Source organism: Belonocnema kinseyi, chromosome 8 (genome assembly GCF_010883055.1).
Source record: "Belonocnema kinseyi isolate 2016_QV_RU_SX_M_011 chromosome 8, B_treatae_v1, whole genome shotgun sequence".
In the NCBI taxonomy this organism is placed as follows: Eukaryota; Metazoa; Arthropoda; class Insecta; order Hymenoptera; family Cynipidae; genus Belonocnema; species Belonocnema kinseyi.
In genome coordinates, this window is record NC_046664.1 from 82,702,102 (window position 1) to 82,722,852 (window position 20,751).

Consider the following 20,751-nt stretch of genomic DNA (forward strand, 5'->3'; position numbering starts at 1 on the left):
AAAAACGTAATTTTTCGTATTTTTTTCTCTTCAAACTGAATGACTCACCCTTTTAATTTATTTTACAAATGAACTACAAACTTTAAAAAATAATTTGTAGAAAAAGAAAGAAGCTATTTTTGATGTATTAAATTAAAATTTTCTAAGCACTCTCACCTAAAAAGGTCGCCAAATATTTCTAGTTTGAATCCAAATTGTGAGAAATTATTATAATTAAAATGAGCTTTGCTCACCTGCTTGAAATGAGTCAATGTGTCGACGCTGTTCTCACACATTTCTGTGATGAGTGTCACTCCTGTAATCAAAACACCGTGATTTTTTTCAGTTAGGAGACTGCGAGTTGCTGGAAGGAACATTTCCATCAGTTCCGGCACTCTCCTTATAATTCGAAACGCACAGAGGGCTGCTTTTTTCCTAATATATGCATTTGGCGATTTCATTAATCGCTCAACCTCCGAGGCAAGATCCCTCGCCATTTCTGGGGAAGCAATTGCTCCCAGTGTGCATAATGCGAGGCCAATCACAAATTGTGTCAGGCTGTTCAAGTCGCTGCAATCAGAACGATTTTATTTAATTCAAAAATTAAATTAGTCAATCACAAATTACAATTTCAGTTGAAAAAAAAAATTAATTTCAAAAGGAATTATTAACAAAACACTTAATTTTTTAATCGAAATAGATACGTAAATTTTAAACAAAGCAGTTCAAATTTTAACCAGGTAGTTGAATTTTCAATGAAAACAAAATATTTATACAAAATAATTTATCTTTCAACAAGAAATAAATTTTTCACTAAAATGGTGAATCTTCAACTGAAATAGTTAATTTTCTACCCAAAAATATTAATTTAAAAAATATATAAAAATGGGTTTTCAACCGAAGAGATGAATTTACAAATAAAATTATGAATCTTCAAAAAAAGAATTGTTAACAGAATGGTTCAACCTTTCAATTTCAAGTTCAATTTTCTACCAAAACAATATTAATTTTCGACGAATTATGAAATTAGTAGATATATAAATATGTTTACACAAAACAAAATCTTCTTTTGAAATTAAAAAAAAGGTGAATTCAATTAAAAAACGAAACTGCAATCAAAGAGGTGAATTTCCAACTAAAATTAGGAATCTTCAACAAAAAAAAAATTTTTTAACAACCGAAACGACGAAATTTCAAAAAAGTAATTGAATTTTCAAAGAAAAAGTTAATTTTGAAACAAATAATTGAATTGTTAAAAAAATAATAAAATTTATAACTAAAAATACATTTTCCAGGAGGAAAAAAACAGCAAAAATAAATAATAGAAATAAAAATACAAGACAAATAAATTACTAACAAGAATATTACATCAGGGTGGCCGGAAAACTTAATTTTCTTAAATTCCTTAATTTTTCCCTGAACAATTTTTCATTCTCCCTGAACATTAATATTCAAGGGCCAGAATCTTAATTTTGCAAAATTTTTAACATGGAATCTTTTACAAATGGAATAAAACAATTTTAAATTAACATTTTAAATTTATTTTCCTTGACAGTTATTTAGAGTTCTGCAATGAGAAAGATTTTATTTAGTTGATAAATTAAATAATTAAATTTAGTGGATTTTTTAATCCAGATGATGGCCGTTTTAATCGAGGAAAAAAAATTCCTGGTCATTTTTCAGTTTAAACAAATTTCACATGCATATAAAAACTGAACTGTAGATTTAATACTTTTAAAATTAAAGCTTGTTTTTAAATTAAAACTTTTTAAATTACAAGCTAAATTATTTTAATTTTAATTTGTTACAAATTAATCATTTTTCCATTGTTATTTATACATCAGTTTGCAAAATTTTAAAATATTCTCTTAAAAATATTATTTTTGAAATTAAAAAGCACTTAAATATTTTAAGTCTTGAAAAAAAATTCTTCAAAACTTCTAAATATCTTTTAAAATGTTTCTAATTTTTCCTAAAATTTCTAATAAATCCTGCATAATCAAAAATGCTTTAAGATCTTCCAGATTTTTTTTTTTCAAATTTTGAACATTTTATGAAATCTTTTTAAATATTCTTTTTAAATTAATTTTTCAAAACAAAAAATTAATTTCAATTTTACTGAGAATCCTCATTAAAATTTGTTAGTTTTTTGAAACTTTTAAAAATGCTTAAAAATCTTCACAACTTTAATTCAAAATCTTGAAAAATCGACATTTTGTTTCAAATTTTTTTGAAATCTTTTCAAATTTTTAAAATTATTATTGAAATTTGTTAAAACTTCTAAAAATATTTTTCAGAATGATTCGAATTTTTCCTAAAAATTCTAATAAATCCTGCATCATAAAAAATGTTTTAAGATTTTCCAGATTATTCTTTTTAGCATTTTGGTAATTTTATGAAATATTTTTAAAGATTCTAAAATTAATTATTAAAAAAAAGTACTTACAAATTTTTTTAAGAAAACGAATAAAAATTTGTTAGTTTTTTTTAACCTTTCAAAATGCTTCAAAATTGTATTTTAATACCTTAAAAAATGCACATTTTGTATTGCATTTTTTGAAATCTTCAAACTTTTAATTTTTAAAATTTTTTCAAAACTTCTAAATATCATTTAAATTGATTCGAATTTTTTCTCAAAACTTCTAATAAATCCTGGATGACAAAAAATGCTTTAAAATCTCCCATTTTTTTTTAAATTTGGAAATTTTTGAAGTCTTTTTTAAATATTCTCTTAAAATTATTTTTCTTTAAATAAAAAGTCATTTTCAATTTTCGTGGGAATCTTCATAAAAAACTGAATTAAATTCTTTTAAAACCTATTAAAAATTATTATTGTAATTTATTCAAAACTTCTAGATATCTTTAAGAATGATTTGAAATTTTCCAAAGACTTATAATAAATCATGCATACTAAAAAAATACCCTAAAATCTTCCAAATTATTTTTTTACAATTTTGGAAAGTTTTTGAAACCTTTTTAAATATTTTCCTAAAATTAAATTTTTAAAATAAAAATGACTTTTAAATTCCCTAGGAATCTAATAATTTTTTTTTTAGTTTTTTTTTAAACTAAATAACATAAATTTTGCATTAAGAAAATTCCTTAAAATCTTCGATTTTTTTTCTTCTACAATTTTGGACATGTTCCGAAATCTTTTTAAATATTTTTAAAAATTAATTTTTCAACAAAAAAAAAATACTCTCAAATTTACTAGACATCCTAATTAAATTTTTTTAGTTTTTTTAAACCTTTCAAAGTACTTGAAAAGCTTCCAAATTTTCCCTAAAACTTCTGATAAATCATGAATAACAAAAAAAAAATACCTTAAAATATTCCAGATAATTTTTACAATATTCGAAATCTTTTAAGTCTTTTAAAATATTCTCTTAAAATTGTCATTTTTTAAATAAAAAGGCACTTCAAATCTTCCCCAGAATCTTAATAAAAATTTGTTATTCTTTTGAAACCATCCAAAATACTTTAAAACTTTGTAAATTTTAATTCAAAATATAAAAAAATTATATTTCCTTTTATATTTTTTGGAATCCTTTAAAATTTTTAATTATTTTAAAAATTTATTCAATACTTCTCAAATCTTTTGAAATCAATGAAAAATTTCATAAAAATTCGAATAAATTCTGCATGAGAAAAAATGCCTTGAAATCTTTTCGTTTTTTTCTCTCACAATTTTGAACATTTATTGAAATTATTTGGAATATTCTCTTAAAATTAATTTTTCAAAATAAAAAGATACGTTCAATTTTCCTAGGAATAATAATAAAAATTTGTAACTTTTTTTAAACCTGTCATAATGCTTAGAAAGCTTTAAAATTTTGTTTCAACATCTTCAAAAATCTACATTTTGTTTTACATTTTTTGGAAAGTTTTCAATTTTTAAATTATTAAAATTTTGTTGCAAAAATTGTATTTTTTAAATGATTTTTTAAGTCTTTCTAAATATTCTCTTAAAATTATGCTTCTTTGATTAAATATTCATTTTCAATTTTCGTGAGAATCTCAATAAGTTATTCTATTAAAACCTTCTAAAATGCTTAAAAAGATTCACAATTTTATTTCAAAATCTTGAAAAATCTACATTTTCTTTAAAATTTTTTTTTTAATCTAAAAAATTTTAATTATTTTTGAAATTTGTTCAATATTTCTGAATATCTTATAAAATGATTCGAATTTTTCTTAACACTTCTAATAAATCCGCCATGGTAAAAAAATGCCTTAAAATCTTCGAGATTATTTTTTTACAATGTGGAAATTTTTTTTAAATCTTTTTAAATATTCTCCTAAAATTAATTTTTTTAAATAAAAAGTAACTTTCAATTTTTCTAGGAATCTTGATAAATATTTTGTTAATTTCTTAAACCTTTCAAAATGCTTGAAAAGGTTCAAAATCTTACTAAAAAATCTACAAAAATCTACAATTTGTTTAAAAAATTCTTAAATCATCTCAAGTTTTCAATAATCTTTTACTATTTAAAAAAATTCGAAATACCTCTTATATTCCCTGAAACAATTTCACTTAAAAATCCAAAATTTAAAGAAAAGAACAATTAAAATTGTAACGTTCAAAGTTTAAATTAAGCTGTCTGAAATTTTAACGATTCAAGGCTTTTTCTTTTTCAATAAATTCAGTACCAAATTGTTAAGTTCTAAATATTTCTAAATATATTTCTAAATATTAAAGTATACATTTTTAATAACAAAAAAATGAACATTATAGTTTCACTTTCAAACAGAAATTAATTTACAACTAAAAACATGAATCTGTAACCAAGAAAATAATTTTGTAATAGAGTGGGTCAACTTTTAACTCAAAAAGATTTATTTTCAACGAAATAATTTAATTTTCAACCACACATGAATTTTCAATTAAAGAAAAAAGAACTTTTAACAAAGTAGCTAAACTTTTAACCCAGCATATACATTTTCTAACCAAAAGAGGGATTTTTTTGTTGTAAAATAGCTGCATTTTCACCCTAAAATATAAATTTTCAACAAAAAAGTTGCAATAATAATCAAAAAGAGAAAATTTCATTCAAAAAGATTACTTTTCTAACATTAAAAACAAATGTTTAATGAAATGATTTTTTAACAAAAAATGGAAGTTACATTTTCAGGTAAAAAATTAAATTTTAATTATAAGAAAAAGAAAATAGTTAAATTTTCAACAAAAAAGATGAACCCAAAAATAGAATATTTGCATTTTTAATTAAAGAAAAGATCAAATTTTTATCAAAAGAGATGAATTTCCAATAAATATTGGGAATGGCGGTCCACCATTTGCCCACCCGGTGCCGAAAACTGGAACTAGAAAGAGTAGGTAACTTTTTGGTTGAAAATTCAACTACTTTTTTTAAGTTTGTCTTTTATTAAAAAATTCACATGTTTTGGCAAAACTTTTTATCTTTATTGGATAATAATTAAATTGTTTGTTGGAAAATCGAACAATTTTATTTAAAAGCCATAATTTTTGGTCAAAAACAGAAGTTTATTTTTTGTTGTTAAAAAAATCCATTTTTGATCTTGCAGAATTAACTGGAATCTTTTTTTGCATGAAAGCTCAACTTTTTGTTTTTGCGATTAAATTTTTTTTTTTTGCTTAAAGAGAAATTTTTATATTTTTGATAAAAATGCAACTATTTAATAAAGAATTCAACAATTTAGTTAAAAAGTCATTATTTTTGGTTAAAAATTCGTTTTCTTTGATGGACATTTTTTTTATTTTCATAGAAACTTATTTTTTTTTTAATTTCATATTTTGATCGTGAAAACTTCACTGAAATCTCTTTTAACCAAAAATTTAACTTTTTTTTTTAAATTTATCTTTTTGATTTAAAACTTACTCTGTTTTAGAAGAAATGAAATTGTTAAAATTGAGAAAAAAAATTGTGAATAAATGAGACAAATCTATTGACAAATCAATTATTAAAAAAATGTTTCTTCTTACTTTTTCAAACAATTTGTAATGAGAAGATGGACATCTTGCCGCTCGTCGAGAAGCAGCATCGCTCCTAAGTAACCGATACGCTTGTCAGTAAACCTTGGCGAGGCTATTAATTTTAAGCATTCTAATTGACCAAAGTGTGCAGGATACCTGGAAATAATAAATTATATGAATTATTTATAAAATTTTAATTTAAATTTTATAAATTATAAATTTAAATTTATAATTATAGTAAAAAAAAGAATGCTAAGGTATCAGTTTTAAAATTTAATTTGTGGCAGCATCTAAAATGTTTTAGTCCGAAACAATTTTTGTAATTCAAAACTAAAAAGAGTGCTGTGGAAAATTAACTTTATTTTCTAAAAAAATCCAGTCTTCTAACCTTAAATTTTGAAATAAATAAAAATTAACTTTGATTTTTATTTTAAATATTATTATTTAGACCACAATTTTCCTAGAAAGTCTACTCAGGTTGGCCACTATTTTTCAAATTTTCATCTCGAAATCGATAAGCGTCAGTAAAACCTTTTGCAAAAAATCTATTTACGTTGAATCACAAAATATAATAAAATAATAATAATAAAGAATAATAAAACAATAAAATAATCGCGCGTTCACATCTCGGGATTTTTTTCCTGACATGAAAAATATGCAAATTTTAAAAATCAATTTTAAACCCAATTTTGTTTAGCATTATGTTTAAAACATTTTTAACAATTATTAATGATTTCAAATTAAAGGCTTCTGAAATAAAAAAATTATTGAACGATTTTTGAAAACTTAATAAGAAAAAAGAACTAAATTATAAAATTTCTAAGTCGAAACTTTTGAAATTGAACAATTCTAAATTCAAAGCGATCAAAAATTTGACAATTTAGTATTGAAAACTAAATTGAATCATTCAAAGTCAAAGATTCTGAAATGTTTAAAATTTCAATTGTTTGAAGTAAATTTAAATCACTTAAAAACTAATAATTTTTAAATTGCTAACTAAACTTTCCCAAATTCAATCAATTTAATTCTAATTGCCAAATTTTGAAATACAAATTTTTCAACTAGTATTATTTCTTATGAAAAGCATTCCAAATTGTACAGGTTTAAATTAAATTTTGAAAATGGGACAATTTTATGTAAGGAATTGTATCATTTCTCATTTAAAGCTTACAAAATGAGACCATTTTTTTGAAATATAAAACTAGCGAATTTCAGTGATTTAAGATTATAAGAAAATTTCGAAAAACAAACTTTTTCCAAATGTTAAAAATTAAATAATTTCCAAATACATTTTTTAATATCCAAACATTCAAAATTCAAGGAAATTAAAACTGTATCTTTTCGGATTAAAAATCGAACAATGTGATAAAAAATTAAACTATTTATTTGAAAATTTAACAATTTGGTTGAAACTTCCACTATTTGGTTGAAAATGAACTTTTTTGTTGGAAATTCATATTTTCTGGTTGAAAATTCAAATATTTGGTTTAAAATTAATTTTTTTGTTAGAAATTCATATTTTCGGGTAGAAAATTAAACTGTTTCATAAAAAATCCATCTTTTTGGATTAAAAATTCAACAATGTGGTAGGAACTTTAACTATTTAGTGAAAAATGTTAGAATTTAGTTGAAAATCAACTTTTTTGTTGGAAATTCATATTTTCTGGTTGAAAATTCATATGTTTCGTTTAAATGAATTTTTTTGTTAAAAATTCATATTTTCGAGTAGAAAATTCAACTGTTTAGTAAAAAAATCTTCTTCTTGGCTTTAAAATTCAACAATGTGGTAGAAAATTAAACTATTTAGTAAAAAATGTTAGAATTTGGTTGAAAATGAACATTTTCTGCTGGAAATTCATATCTTGGGTTGAAAATTAATATTTTCGGATTGAAAATATAAATGTTTTGTAGAAAATTTACTATTTATTTGAAAACTTAATAATTTGGTTGAAACTTCCACTATTTGGTTGAAAATGAACTTTTTTGTTGGAAATTCATATTTTCTGGTTGAAAATTCAAATACTTGGTTTAAAACTAATTTTTTTGTTAAAAATTCATATTTTTGAATTTAAAATTCCACTGTTTTGTAAAAAAAATCTTCTTGGCTTTAAAATTCAACAATGAGGTAGAAACTTAAACTATTTAGTTTAAAATTTAACATTTTGGTTGAGAATTATTGTTTTTGTTAAAAATACATATTTTTGAATTTAAAATTCCACTGTTTTGTAAAAAAAAATCTTCTTGGCTTTAAAATTCAACAGTGAGGTAGAAAATTAAACTAGTTAATTTAAAATTTAACAACTTGGTTGAAAATTTCACTATTTAGTTGAAAATGTACATTTTTTTGTTGGAAATTCATATCTTGCGATTGAAAATTCATATTTTCAGATTGAAAATATAAATGTTTTGTAGAAAATTCACTATTTGTTTAAAAATTCAAATGTTTAATTAAAATTAATTTTTTTGTTAAAAATTCGTATTTTCGAGTGGGAAATTCAACTGTTTTAAACCAAATTTGTCCATATCAATTAAAAATGTAACAATATGATAAAAAATGAAAGTACTTAGTTCAAAATTTAACTATTTAGTTGAAAATTCAACTGTTTAAAAAAAATTTATCTTTTTGGATTTAAAATTCACTTTTTTAGATTTAAAATTCAGAAATGTTGTAGAAAATCAACCTTATTTTAAAATTGAACTCTTTTGTTAAAACATGATTTTTCTTGAAAATTTATATTTTCAGGTTAAATACGATTTTTTTGGAAATAGTAGAAAAATAGTGGGATGTTTAAAAAACAGTGTGAAATATTGTCAATAGTGTCGAAGATATGATGAGTTCGAGGCCTGGCTTTATCCAAAAATGTAGAATTAAAAGTTTTTTATTAAATAAAATGCTGCACATACCCCAACATGTGAATATAGAGTAATTTGGCGATATTTCGACATCTCCAAACACTGTCCTCTTCCCTGAATGTTGAACGTATGTATGCACATTCCTTGTTGACAACTGTACGCTCTTCGGCTGCAGTGCGAGCCGCCCTGATTTGTCTGATCAGATCTCGCAAACGAGTCGGAGCTGGCATTCTCACTGTTGAAACTTGTAAATTACCAAAATGTAATCAGAACGGCATGTTGAGTGAATGAAGATGAGTACAAGCACAAAGTTTCCAAGGAGTTCAATACGATAGATTGAGAAAAAAACAACATTTTATAAATTAAAAAAGCTTTAGTACTGAAAAACTTCCTGTTGGGGGCCCACATAACATGTTTAAAATTTAATAACAAATAAAATTTTTAAAATAATTTAATTCGCAGTCTTTGGACAATTTTAAATGTTATTTTTGTTTCTTAATCTGCATAGTACGCCTTTTACAATATATTTTTTTTAATTTTCAGATAAAAAATATATTTTCTTTAACAGAAGTTTTTTGTTGTTGAAAATGTACTTCCAAAAAACTAAGATCATATCGTTAAAAATTACGAATTAATTTTCAAAATTTATTAACTCATTTTTAACGAACTGACCTCAATTTTTTGGGGAAATTTCTTTTGTTTTTCTATGCTAAAAAAAATATAATTCTTAGAGCTCTTAAACATAATTCTTAGAATCTGGAAAAATTGTAAAAATTAGGCGAAACAAAAATTACATTCAATATTTTTCCCAACCCGAGTGATTAAAAATTTTTTAATTGTATTTTGATTCCGCCCCACTGTAAGATTTTATTGAATTCTTTTCAAATTTTCCGCACGTTATAAGGGCACCAAAAGTAACTTTTCAGTGCTAAGGGGATTTACAATTTATAAATTTTTTTTATCTAACCTAATGTTAAAATATTGAGGTGGTCCAAAAAAAGAATTGTTCTCAAATTATACCTCCATAAAGTGTTTCATTTCGTGTCAAAATGACTCCTGATTTAGGCAAAATTTTTAAAAATATTTAGACTTCCCTTAAGTCGGGTTTTTAAATAAAATTTTTATTTTATTTAAACTAGATAACAAACATTCGCACTAAACGCGCGACTATTTTCGTTATCTCTCGCAATTTTCAAATTAAAATATAAATTTAATATTGATAATATATCAACATAACCTTTGACTGTTCAAAATTGTAAATCTCTTTTTAAATAAAATTTTTAAAATATAAAAACACTAAAAAAAATAATACCAAATTATTATAAGATTCTAAGTATTATTCAAAGTATAATAATTTTGATTTAAAAACACGATTATGTTGAAAAACGCTAACGTAACCTAAAATTGCTAAAAAATTATAAGCCTCTAAAATCTAATGTTATTTGTTAAAACCCGATTTTTGATAATAAAACGCTAATATAATCTAAAATTATTCAAATTTGTTCATCTTTATTTAAATCTTTTGTTGCTTTTAAAAATAATTTTCAAATACCAATTTTTTGTGCAAAACGCTAACATAACCTAAAATTGTATAACTTTGAAAATAGTCTTCGAAATCAATTTTTTTGTATCAAAAATACTTTAAAAAAACACTAACATAAGACTTAATTATTAAAAGATTCTTACTATAATTCAAATTATATTGGTTTTGGTTTAAAAAACACGATTTCTTCAACAACAAAAAACCTCAATATAACCAAAAACTTTAAAAAATTTCAAATCTTGTTCAAACTACATTGATCTTTTTTTAAATATCAGATGTTGTTGTGAAACGCCAACGTAATCTAAAATTGTTAACAAATTATGAACCTAGAAAACGAAATTTTTATTTTTAAAGCTGATTTTTTGTAAAATGCTAACATAACCTGAAATTGTTCAAATTTTTAAATCTTCATTAAATTTTTTTTTATTACTAAAAACACCAATTTCCGACCAAAAAGCTGATAGTTATCAATTGTTTATCCATTCTAAGCCTTGTTCAAATTATAATGATGTTTGTTTTTAAATATTATTTTTGGTGTAAAACGCTCAAATAACCTAAAATTGTATAAATTTAAAATTGTCCTAGAAATCCAATTTTTTCGATTGAAAATACTAAAAATCCCTAACATAATACCAAGTTATTAAAATATTCTAAGCATTATTATAATTCTTGTAGAAAAATATCAGATTTTGGTGCAAAACGCTAAAGTAACCGAAAATTTTTAACAAAGTATAAACCTTTAAAAAGTTAAATGCTTTTATTAAAATTCATTGTTAGGTGTAAGCTTCTAACAAAACCTAAAATTATTCAAATTTGTTAATCTTAATTTAAATGTTTTTTTACTATTAAAAATAACAATTTCTGATAAAACCACTAACATAACCTAAAATTGTATAGATTTGAAAATCGTCTTCAAAATAAATATTTTTTGATTAAACATACTAAAAAAACTCTAACATAATACCAAATTATTAAAAGATTCTAAGTACTATTCAAATTATAATAATTTTTGTATGTAAACACGATTTCCTGCGAAAAATTTTAATATAACCAGAAGCTGTTCAAAAATTGCAAATCTTGTTCAAACTATACTGATTTGTGATTAAAAATATCAGATTTTATTGTGAAAGGCTAACATAACCTAAAATTGTACAAATTTGAAAATAGTATATGAAATCAAATTTTAAAAATAAAAAAATATCAATTTCCGAAGAAAAACACTAACATAATAGAAAATTGTTCAAAGATTTAAAATATTGTTCGGATTATAATCATTTTTGTTTTAAAATACTAATTTTATTGTGAAACGCTATAATGTAGTCCAAAATAGTTTAAAAAAATATGATCTTTTAAAATCTAAAGATTTTCGTTATTAATATGTATCTCGGATTAAAAAAGGCTAACAAAACCAAAAACACATAATTAGTTGCAAAAAAGTTAATCGTTGTAATCTAATAATTTGAAATAAAAAATATCCATTTCCGGTGTAAAACGCTAACGTAACCTAAAATAGTGGAAAATGGGAAATGTTAATTTTCAATGAAAACAACTAACACAGCCTATTTTTTATTTTTATTTTTAATCTTCCTCAAAGCGCGTAAAGTATAAAATCTATTATCACAGATTATTTATATAAAATAAGCATTTTATTTCCTAAAATCCCTAAGTATAATTATGCTAAATATAGGGGGTTATTTTGATGCCAAAAGGAACACTTTTTAATTGAACATTTGAGGGAAAAAAATAAAGCCTTTTTTTGGACCACCATTCTCCCAAACTTTGGCTTGTTTGCCGATGATTAATGAGTAGCAGTAAGCACGAAATATCAGTCATCTAGATTTCGGAAACTCAATCCCAAGAATAAAAAGCAAAATTTACTAACATCAAAATTAAACATGTTAATTATAAATCAAGAACATTTTTAAAAAATTACGTATTTTTAAAATAATTTGTTCGCAATTTAGAAAAAAAATCATTATAGAAAATAATTTTAAGAAAGTAAATATTTTAATAATAAAATTAGAATAAATTTATTTTAATTTACTTTTATGGGATTTAAAAAGTTCTCTTCGAATTTACAAACGATTTTAAAAATATCAAGGGAATTCACAGCTTTTTTGGTCAAATCGATTTCTTTAAAATCACTTTTTTTATACTACTACATGAGATTATTATTGTTGCAAAATAAGTCGGTCTTTTGTAGTTTGTCTACTTTTTACATCAATTATTCTAAATATTTTTTTTTTATTTATTACTATAGACCTGGATTTCTTTTAACTAATGATCGTTTTATCAAGGTATCGAGCGTTTCTTCAAAATAAAAAAAAAATAATACGCCAACAAAATATCATTTTATAGAAGAAAAAAAACTTTCTGTAGTGAATTTACATTTTATCAAGGTGAAAAATCACGAAGCTACAACAAAAAAGAAAGATTAATATTATCATCAAAAAAATAGATATTTGTCATAAAAAATATTTTTAAAATGTCAACAAAATTGTTAAAAATTTTTCAACAAAACAGTTTAATTTTTAATAAAATAATTTCACTTTTAACCTAAAAAGATGAATTTTTAACCGAAACGACGAATTTTCAACCAAAAAAATTAATTTTCGACAAAAAAGACAAACTTTTAACAAAATACACACATTTTCAAATAAATGTTGAATTTCCAAATAAAACGATGAATCAGCAATTTTACTATCAATAAAATAAATTTTTAATAAAGTAGGTCAACTTTTAACCAAAAATGACAAATTTTCTATAAAACAGTTGGAATTTTAAGCAAAAAACATTAATTCTTTACCAATAAGATGAATTTTCAACAGAAGCATTTTATTTTCAACAATTAGGATGAATTTTAAATTTAAATTATGAATCCTCAACAAAAAAAGAGTTTTTAATACATACAGTAGTTCAACTTTTCACACAGAATGCAAACTTGGTAATAAAATAAAAGGGATTTTAAAATAAAAATTTTTTAGCTCAGACAGAAAAAAAATATCGTCCAAATTGTTAAACTTTCGAGCCAAAAGACGAATTTTCAATAAAAAAATATGAATTTTCAACAACAAAGTTAATTTTCAAACAAAAAGTTGCAGTTATAACCAAAAAACTTTAGTTTTCTACCAATAAAGACGAATTTTTAACTAAAAAGATGAATTTTCAACAATAAAATTGGAAAATTTAGATTTATAGGTGAGAATTTAATTTTAAGTATAAAAACTAATTTTCAAACAAATAGTTGAATTTTCAGAGATAAATCATCAAACAAAAACCAAAAATTAACAAAGTTTATCAACTATTACCCAAGTAGTTGAATTTTAAATTTTTAGAAAAAAATGCATTTTTAGCCAAAAATGAAATAGTTCCATTTTTAGCTAAAAAAAAAGAATTTTTAACAAAAACATATTTCAACAAAACCTAAAATTATTCTAATTGAATATTGAATTTGAATATTCAACCAACAAGATGATTTTTCAATTTTTAGCAAAAAAAAACAATTTTAGCCAACAATGCAATAGTTACATTTTTAGCTAAAAAAAATTTGTTGTAACGAAAACATTGTATTTCAACGATGTAGTTGAATTTTCAACCAGGAAGATGAACTTTTAACAAAAATGATGTATCTTGAACTGGAATAATATGCAATTTAAGAATTTTATTTTTAACCAAGTAAATTGCCAATTCATTTTTAGCCAAGCAATTTAATTTTAAGTTTAAAAAAATCAATTTGTAGCGAATAATAAAATAGTTACACATTTAGTTTAAAAAAATATTTTTTTTTTAACAAATTCATTATATTTCAACATATTAATTAGATTTTCAATGAGCATGATCAATTTTCAACAACAATGATAATTCTTCAACTGTAATAGTTCATTTTTCAATTAAAAAAATTAATTTTCAATAAAAGTATTTTAAAATAAAGTGGTACAATCTTCACCCAAACAAATTTATTTTATACCAAAAAAAGATTGATTTACAACAAATAATGTAATAGTAAATATTCCAAATAAAAAGTATGACTTTTTAATAAAAAATTTATGTATTTTTAACCAAATAATAAATATTTTAACTAAAAATATAATCGTCAGGATTAAACTATAGAAAAATAAAGAAAATAGAAATACTCTAACCAATTTTTCATTTTCCCTGGCACGGAATAAAACAATTTCAAATAAAAATAAAAAATGTCGAATTTACTATCCTCGACGAAAATCCCTGATTTTAAAATTTTTTTGGTTAAATTCCTGAGTTTCTCCAACCAATAAAATTCCCTGATTTCCAGGTTCAACCAGCAATATGAATTTTCAATTTTTAACAACAAAAAAATCAATTTTTAGACAAAAATGAAACAGTTACATTTTTAGTTACAAAAAAATTAACAAAAAAATTATATTTCAACAACGTAATTAAATGTTCAACCAGCAAAATGAATTTTTAACAAAAATCATTAATCTTGAACTGGAATAGTTAAATATTCAATTTAAAAAATTTATTTTTAATTAAATAAATTACCCACTAATTTTTAGCCATGTAATTATATTTTCAGTTTAAAAAAATCAATTTGTAGCCAATATTGAAATATTTACACTATAAGTTAAAAAAAAATTATTTTGGAATAAAAACATTATAATTTAACATATTAATTAAATTTTCAACCAGCAAGATCAATTTTCAACAAAAATGATAAACCTTCAACTGTAATAGTTCATTTTTCAATTAAAAAATTAATTTTCAACCAAAGAGATGAATTTTCTACCAAAAAAGAAAAAAAAAAGAAATGGAAAGACAACGCAAATAAATTATTAAACAAAATATTATTCTCTAAATTTATTCTGACCAATTTTTCATTTTCCCTGGCACGGAATAAAACCATTTCAAATTAAAATAAAAAATGTCGACTTTTTTATCCTCGACGAAATTCCCTTATTTTTCAAATGTTTTTTTTTTAATTCCCTGATTTGCAGGCTGTCCCTGTATAAATATTGCAGCTTCGCGAATTTTACCGTGATGAAATGAAAAATTTCTCACTAAAAAAAAAAGTTTCTTTTTTCATCCAGCAGAGAACAAGTTTAAAAAAAAAACTATGTTTCCATTCAACGAATGAAAATTCCATGATCATGAGCAAAATTCAAGGAATTTTCCAGGTTTTTAAGGATTCCCAGGACACTAGACACCCAGATTTTATAGGCAAATAATTGATCAAATTTTGTCTGTAACCCGATTAATCAGTTTTGAGATAATTGATGATGACTGAGATTTCCGAGAGAAAGGACAGAAATAAAATAAGGAGGCAGTGTTTAATATTTTTTAGATTAAAAGATTCTACCTACCTCTTTCCACCGCCTCATTGAAAGCCTGTTTTATGGAGGCCATGTTAAAGGCTGGGTTAAACCTAGAAAATTATGCACACTGGTTGGTTCATGCTATCAAACATCACAGACTACGAAAACTTTTGGGATCGTGCAAAAACATTATTATTATTTTTTTTAATAATTAAAATACACATTTTTTACATAGAAATTAATTGCGATTATATGAATTTGGTAACTAAATTAAAACAGCGACTTAAAAATATGAAACGTTCCACATCGCCCAGCACATTTTTCGATTTCAAGAACAAGTCCACCTACTTAATTTAGCAATTTGATCATCACGGATTGTCTACCAGACAAATGTTTTTAAATTTCCGGTTTTTTCTCGATCAATTTTTCATTTTAAAGGTCTGGGAATTAAAGTTCTTTTTTTTGCAAAATTCCCTGTTCCAAATCAGAATTATAATTCTTTTCGAAAATTCCTTGTTCCAGATTTGAATTATAATTATATTTCAAACATTTTCTGGTCCAATTCTGATTAAGATCTTTCAAATTCTTCAATTTTGAACGATGAAAATGACAAGGATTTTTTATCGACAGAAATAAAATGTTATACAATAAAAAAATATGTCCAATGGTATATTCATCACATTTTAATTTTCTATAATTTCAATTTAAAATTATAGTATATATTATATTGTATTTATTTTTAAATTTCTTAATTTTTGGAGGTTTCCAATTTCGAATTTCACAATTTTGTAGTGTAAAATTCAAATATTAGAAATGTCAGGACAATTTTTAATTATTAAATCTTTCAAAATTGTAAAACTTGAGTGAATAATATTTAATTTGAAATTTTTCACAAGTAATATTTCAAACTAGGTAAGTTTAAAAAAAATATATATTTAAAATTAAAAAGCTTAAAATTGTTTAACTTTAAACCAATTTTTTTCAATATATTCATTTAAAAAAAAAGAAATTTGATTGGCGAATTTCAAGAATTAATTCTAAAGGAAGTGTTACAAGTTAAACGATTTGAAATCAGTAATTAAAAAATGGTATAAAAAAATTTTAAAATTATCTGAAATAATTTCGGTAATTGAATAATTTCTTTAATTTCGAATGGTTACAATTTTAGAGTTTTTAATTTTCATGTTGAACGCTGCATTTTTCCCTTCCATAAGTTTTAATTTTACAATTAAAATTGAAAGGGTTGAATTTTTCAATTAAAATTGCCAACTTTCAAACTAATTAAATTTAATTAAAATAATTAAAATTTTAAAAGGTTTGAGTACAAAAATGTTTTAATATCACAATTATTGGCGACTGAATTTTTTTCAGCTTTAAGTCAAGTTCAAATCCGTTTATCATAAAATTTAAGATTCTAGAATTTCAGGAACAATTTATTTATTTTATTTCCTTTCTGATAAAATTGTAAAATTCCTTTTTCATAAAATTGCCAGATTCTACAAATTTTAGTCCGAAATTTTTCCATTTTGAAATCTTATAATTAAAAATTCATTATTATCAAACACGTCAAATCCCAAATTCTTTAATTTTAAATGCTTTTATTTAGAAATGATACAAGTTAGATTCACTTTCATTACATTCGAAATACTGTCCTTTTTCAAAATTATACCGAATCGAAAATTCTTTGATTTTAAAAGTTTTAAATTTAATATATTTCCATATATATTATACTTATTAAATTTCCAAAGCTTTCAATTCTAGATTATTAATTGAACAAAAGAATTTAAGCTTAATATTTAAATATTTGTTTAATTCATCATTTTTAAATTGTTCATTTCGTAATTGAACAAACTGAAAGAAATAAAATATCAAAAAAATTGAGTACGATCGAATGAAAAATCCCAGTAAAATTTGTAACTAAAAACCGTATTTTTAACTTTTATTGTTTCGGTAAAAATATAATATCCAAAAACAAAAGTTTTAATGTATTTAATTATACATTTTATTCCTTGGATAATTAATTTCAAATGAAGCTTCAAACCAGTTTCAGTAGAGCTTTGTTTGTAAATTTAGAAGTTTCTAACCTAAATAACTTTATATCAAAGCTTTAAAATAAAAAAAAAATCTTGCAAAATCTTTACCCATGTTCTGAGGCATTCATTGTTTCTCAGCGTGGATTCTGTTTTTGGCGCAGTAGACGTTGCTAGTATAAAAGCAATACACAGAATGTAGTTAATGAACACTGCACACTACTCGGGAAACTGGTCTCGTCCTGTTAGGCATAACCATACATTGTTATTTTTCTAGCTATATGGAATTGAATTAGCTATTAAACAATATATTTCGTCAGTTTAATTTAAACTGACAAGAGAAAACAGACAATTGTCAATTTTATTTTGGCGAAAAATACTTTTAATCGGCCGGTAGCTCAGACTAGCAATTCGGATTCATAACCGAATGGTTGCGTGTTCGATTCTCGCTTCCTACAATTTAAAAAAAAATGTTATTTATTAAAATGTTTATAAATACAATTTACTTCAATAAACTTTTCATCGAAAACAAAATTTCTGTAAATTTTATTAATTTTTTTTCAGGATAAAATTAAAATATACACAATTAAATAAAACTCGAGTAAATTGAGAGAAATTTAAAAGAAATTAAGAATATTTTTAAATGAAATTCTTAAAAATGCAAGGCGAATTTTTAAACTAAAATTGGAGAGAATTTAGAAGAATTTAAGTGAATACGAAAGAAATTCGAATTTAATTAAATTGAATAAGTTGAAATCAAAATCGAAAATATTTCACGTATTTTAGTCAAATTAGAATGAATTTAGAATAATTCAAGGGAATCTAGAAGAATTTAACCAGAGTTAAAAAATCAAGAGAATTCGAACTTTCAAACATAATTCAGGATAAATTAATAAAAATTCAGGGTGAATTCGAAATAAATTCAAATTGAAAAAATCCAAAATATTTCACTGATTTCAGTCAAATTGAAGTAAATTACAAAATTAAAATTAAATTATAAAATTATATAAATTATAAAACTTGAAATAATACAATTAAACAAAATTTTCAAAAAATAGAAAATTTCCAACGAATTGAGTAAAATGGTAGTAAAGCAGGATTCGGGACGAATCAAACTGAATTTAATTGAATTGAAAAAATTCAAAAAATCAAGGAGTAAAATAAAAGACTAAATTTAGAGAATTAAAAAAAATCATAGTGAATTAATAAATAAATAAAATTCATTGTATACAGTAGAATTGAGAGAATTTTGCGGAATTTAAGTGAATTAAAAAAAAATCAGGGCAAATAAAAAAAAACGTTTAGGGAATTTCAAATAATTCAAAAGTATTCAGGATAAATTAATCATAATTTAGGGTAAAGTCAAAATTGGTTAAAAAATTTTAATATAAAAAAAATCAAAAATATTACTTTGATTTAAGTAAAATTGTAATGAATTGAGAATAATGCAAGGGAATATAAAAGAATTTAACGATAGTTAAAAAATGGAGAGAATTGGTACTTTTAAACATAATTCAGGATAAATCAATAAAAATTCAGGGTGAATTCGAAATAAATTCAAATGATCAGATTGAAAAAATCCAAAATATTCCAGAGATTTCAGTCAAATTAAAGTAAATTATAACATTAAATTAAAATGATATAAATTATAAAACTTGAAATACTATAATTAAATAAAACTTTCAAAAAAATAAAAAATTTCCATCGAATTGAGTAAAATGGGAGTAAAAACAGGATTCAGGACGAATTCAACGGAATTTAATTTAATTGAAAAAATTGAAGAGATCAACGAATAAAATAAAATTCGAGAAAGTTTAGAGAAATTTAAGAGAATAAGAATTCGTTGAAATTCATAAAAATTCAAAGTAAAATAAAAACATAAATATTTGGGAAAATTCATTAAATTGAGAATATTAATCGAAAACAATTAAAAGCTTGAAAATAATTTGATGAATTGCCTAAGTATTTAAGACAAGTTAAAAATACCTCATGGTGAATTAAAAAATAAATAAAAATAAAATTCCTTGATTTCAGAAGAATTGAGAGAATTTTGAGGAATTCATATGAATTCAAAAAAATCAAATAATTCAAAAATGTTTCAAAATAATTAACGGGATTTCAAGAGATACTGAAATATTTTCAGAATTTTGAAGGATATTCGGGAATTTTAATGTGCCAGATTTTCAAACTTTCAATATTCGAAACAGAATTGAAATAGCTTATTTGAAAAAAAATAACGTAATCGCTTTCAGGAAACATTATCGTCAACATTATCGTCAATAACCATTTAGGTAAATTCTGAAACTGCTTCACAAACTAGATTGTAGACTTTCATTTTTAACGTAGTATAATTTTCTAGTAACGTCTAATTATTAATTTTTTGCATTCCTAGGTTTTCTAGAGAAATCCGGTTTCAAATTTCACGACTTTTCAAAGTTTTCCCGGTCTACTTTTGAAAAAATAACCAGGCCAATACATAATTCTGTTGTTAACAAAGCGCAATTTTATTATTTTAATTATTTATTAATTTACAAACTAACAGTTAACATTTCCATCAAAATAGTGGAATTTTCTACTAAAAGGATGAATTTTCAGCCAAGATGATTAATTTTTTTTTACCAAACAAGAGGAATTACAAAACAAAATTAAACGAATTTTCAAATACAGTGGAATTTCAATAAAATGGTTAAATTTTAAGCCAAAAAATATGAATTTTCGACAAAAAGTTAAATTTCAACTAAATAGTTGAATTCTAAACGAAAATTTTCAGTTGAAAAATAAATTTTTAAAAGAAAAACATGTTAGCCAAAGAAGAATTTTCAAATCAAATTTTAAACTGAAGAGAAATTTTTAATTATAAAATATGTATTTTTAACAAAATAACTAATTTTGGTTGCCTTTTCTATTAAAAAAGATGACTTCTTAACAAAAAATGTAATAGTGGATTTTTCAACTAAGTTGAATTTTTACCTAAAAAAGATGAAATTTCTATCAAAACAGATATATTTTCCGCAAAACACTTGAATTTTCAATTCGAAAATATAATTTTTAACCGAATTATTGAATTTTATACTAAAATAAATAAATTTTCATTTAATAAAG

General features: G+C 22.7%; 1 protein-coding gene across 8 annotated transcripts in view; it reads right to left on the minus strand.

Moving 5' to 3' along the window:
• LOC117178903 (AP-1 complex subunit gamma-1) overlaps positions 1 to 20,751 on the minus strand; it is a 93,038-nt gene that overhangs the window by 59,377 nt on the left and 12,910 nt on the right. For 2 of the 8 annotated variants that reach the window (XM_033370442.1, XM_033370440.1), the window contains exons 2-6: positions 17,761 to 17,891; positions 15,668 to 15,729; positions 8,837 to 9,020; positions 5,942 to 6,088; positions 234 to 549 (exon numbers count right to left, since the gene is read on the minus strand). In XM_033370442.1, coding sequence (XP_033226333.1) covers positions 234 to 549; positions 5,942 to 6,088; positions 8,837 to 9,020; positions 15,668 to 15,729; positions 17,761 to 17,780 — 729 coding nt within the window. In that variant the 5' untranslated portion in view covers positions 17,781 to 17,891. Of the gene's footprint in view, positions 1 to 233; positions 550 to 5,941; positions 6,089 to 8,836; positions 9,030 to 15,667; positions 15,730 to 17,760; positions 17,892 to 20,751 lie in introns of all 8 variants that reach the window. The other 6 variants (XM_033370435.1, XM_033370437.1, XM_033370438.1 and 3 more) reach the window with 4 other exon arrangements.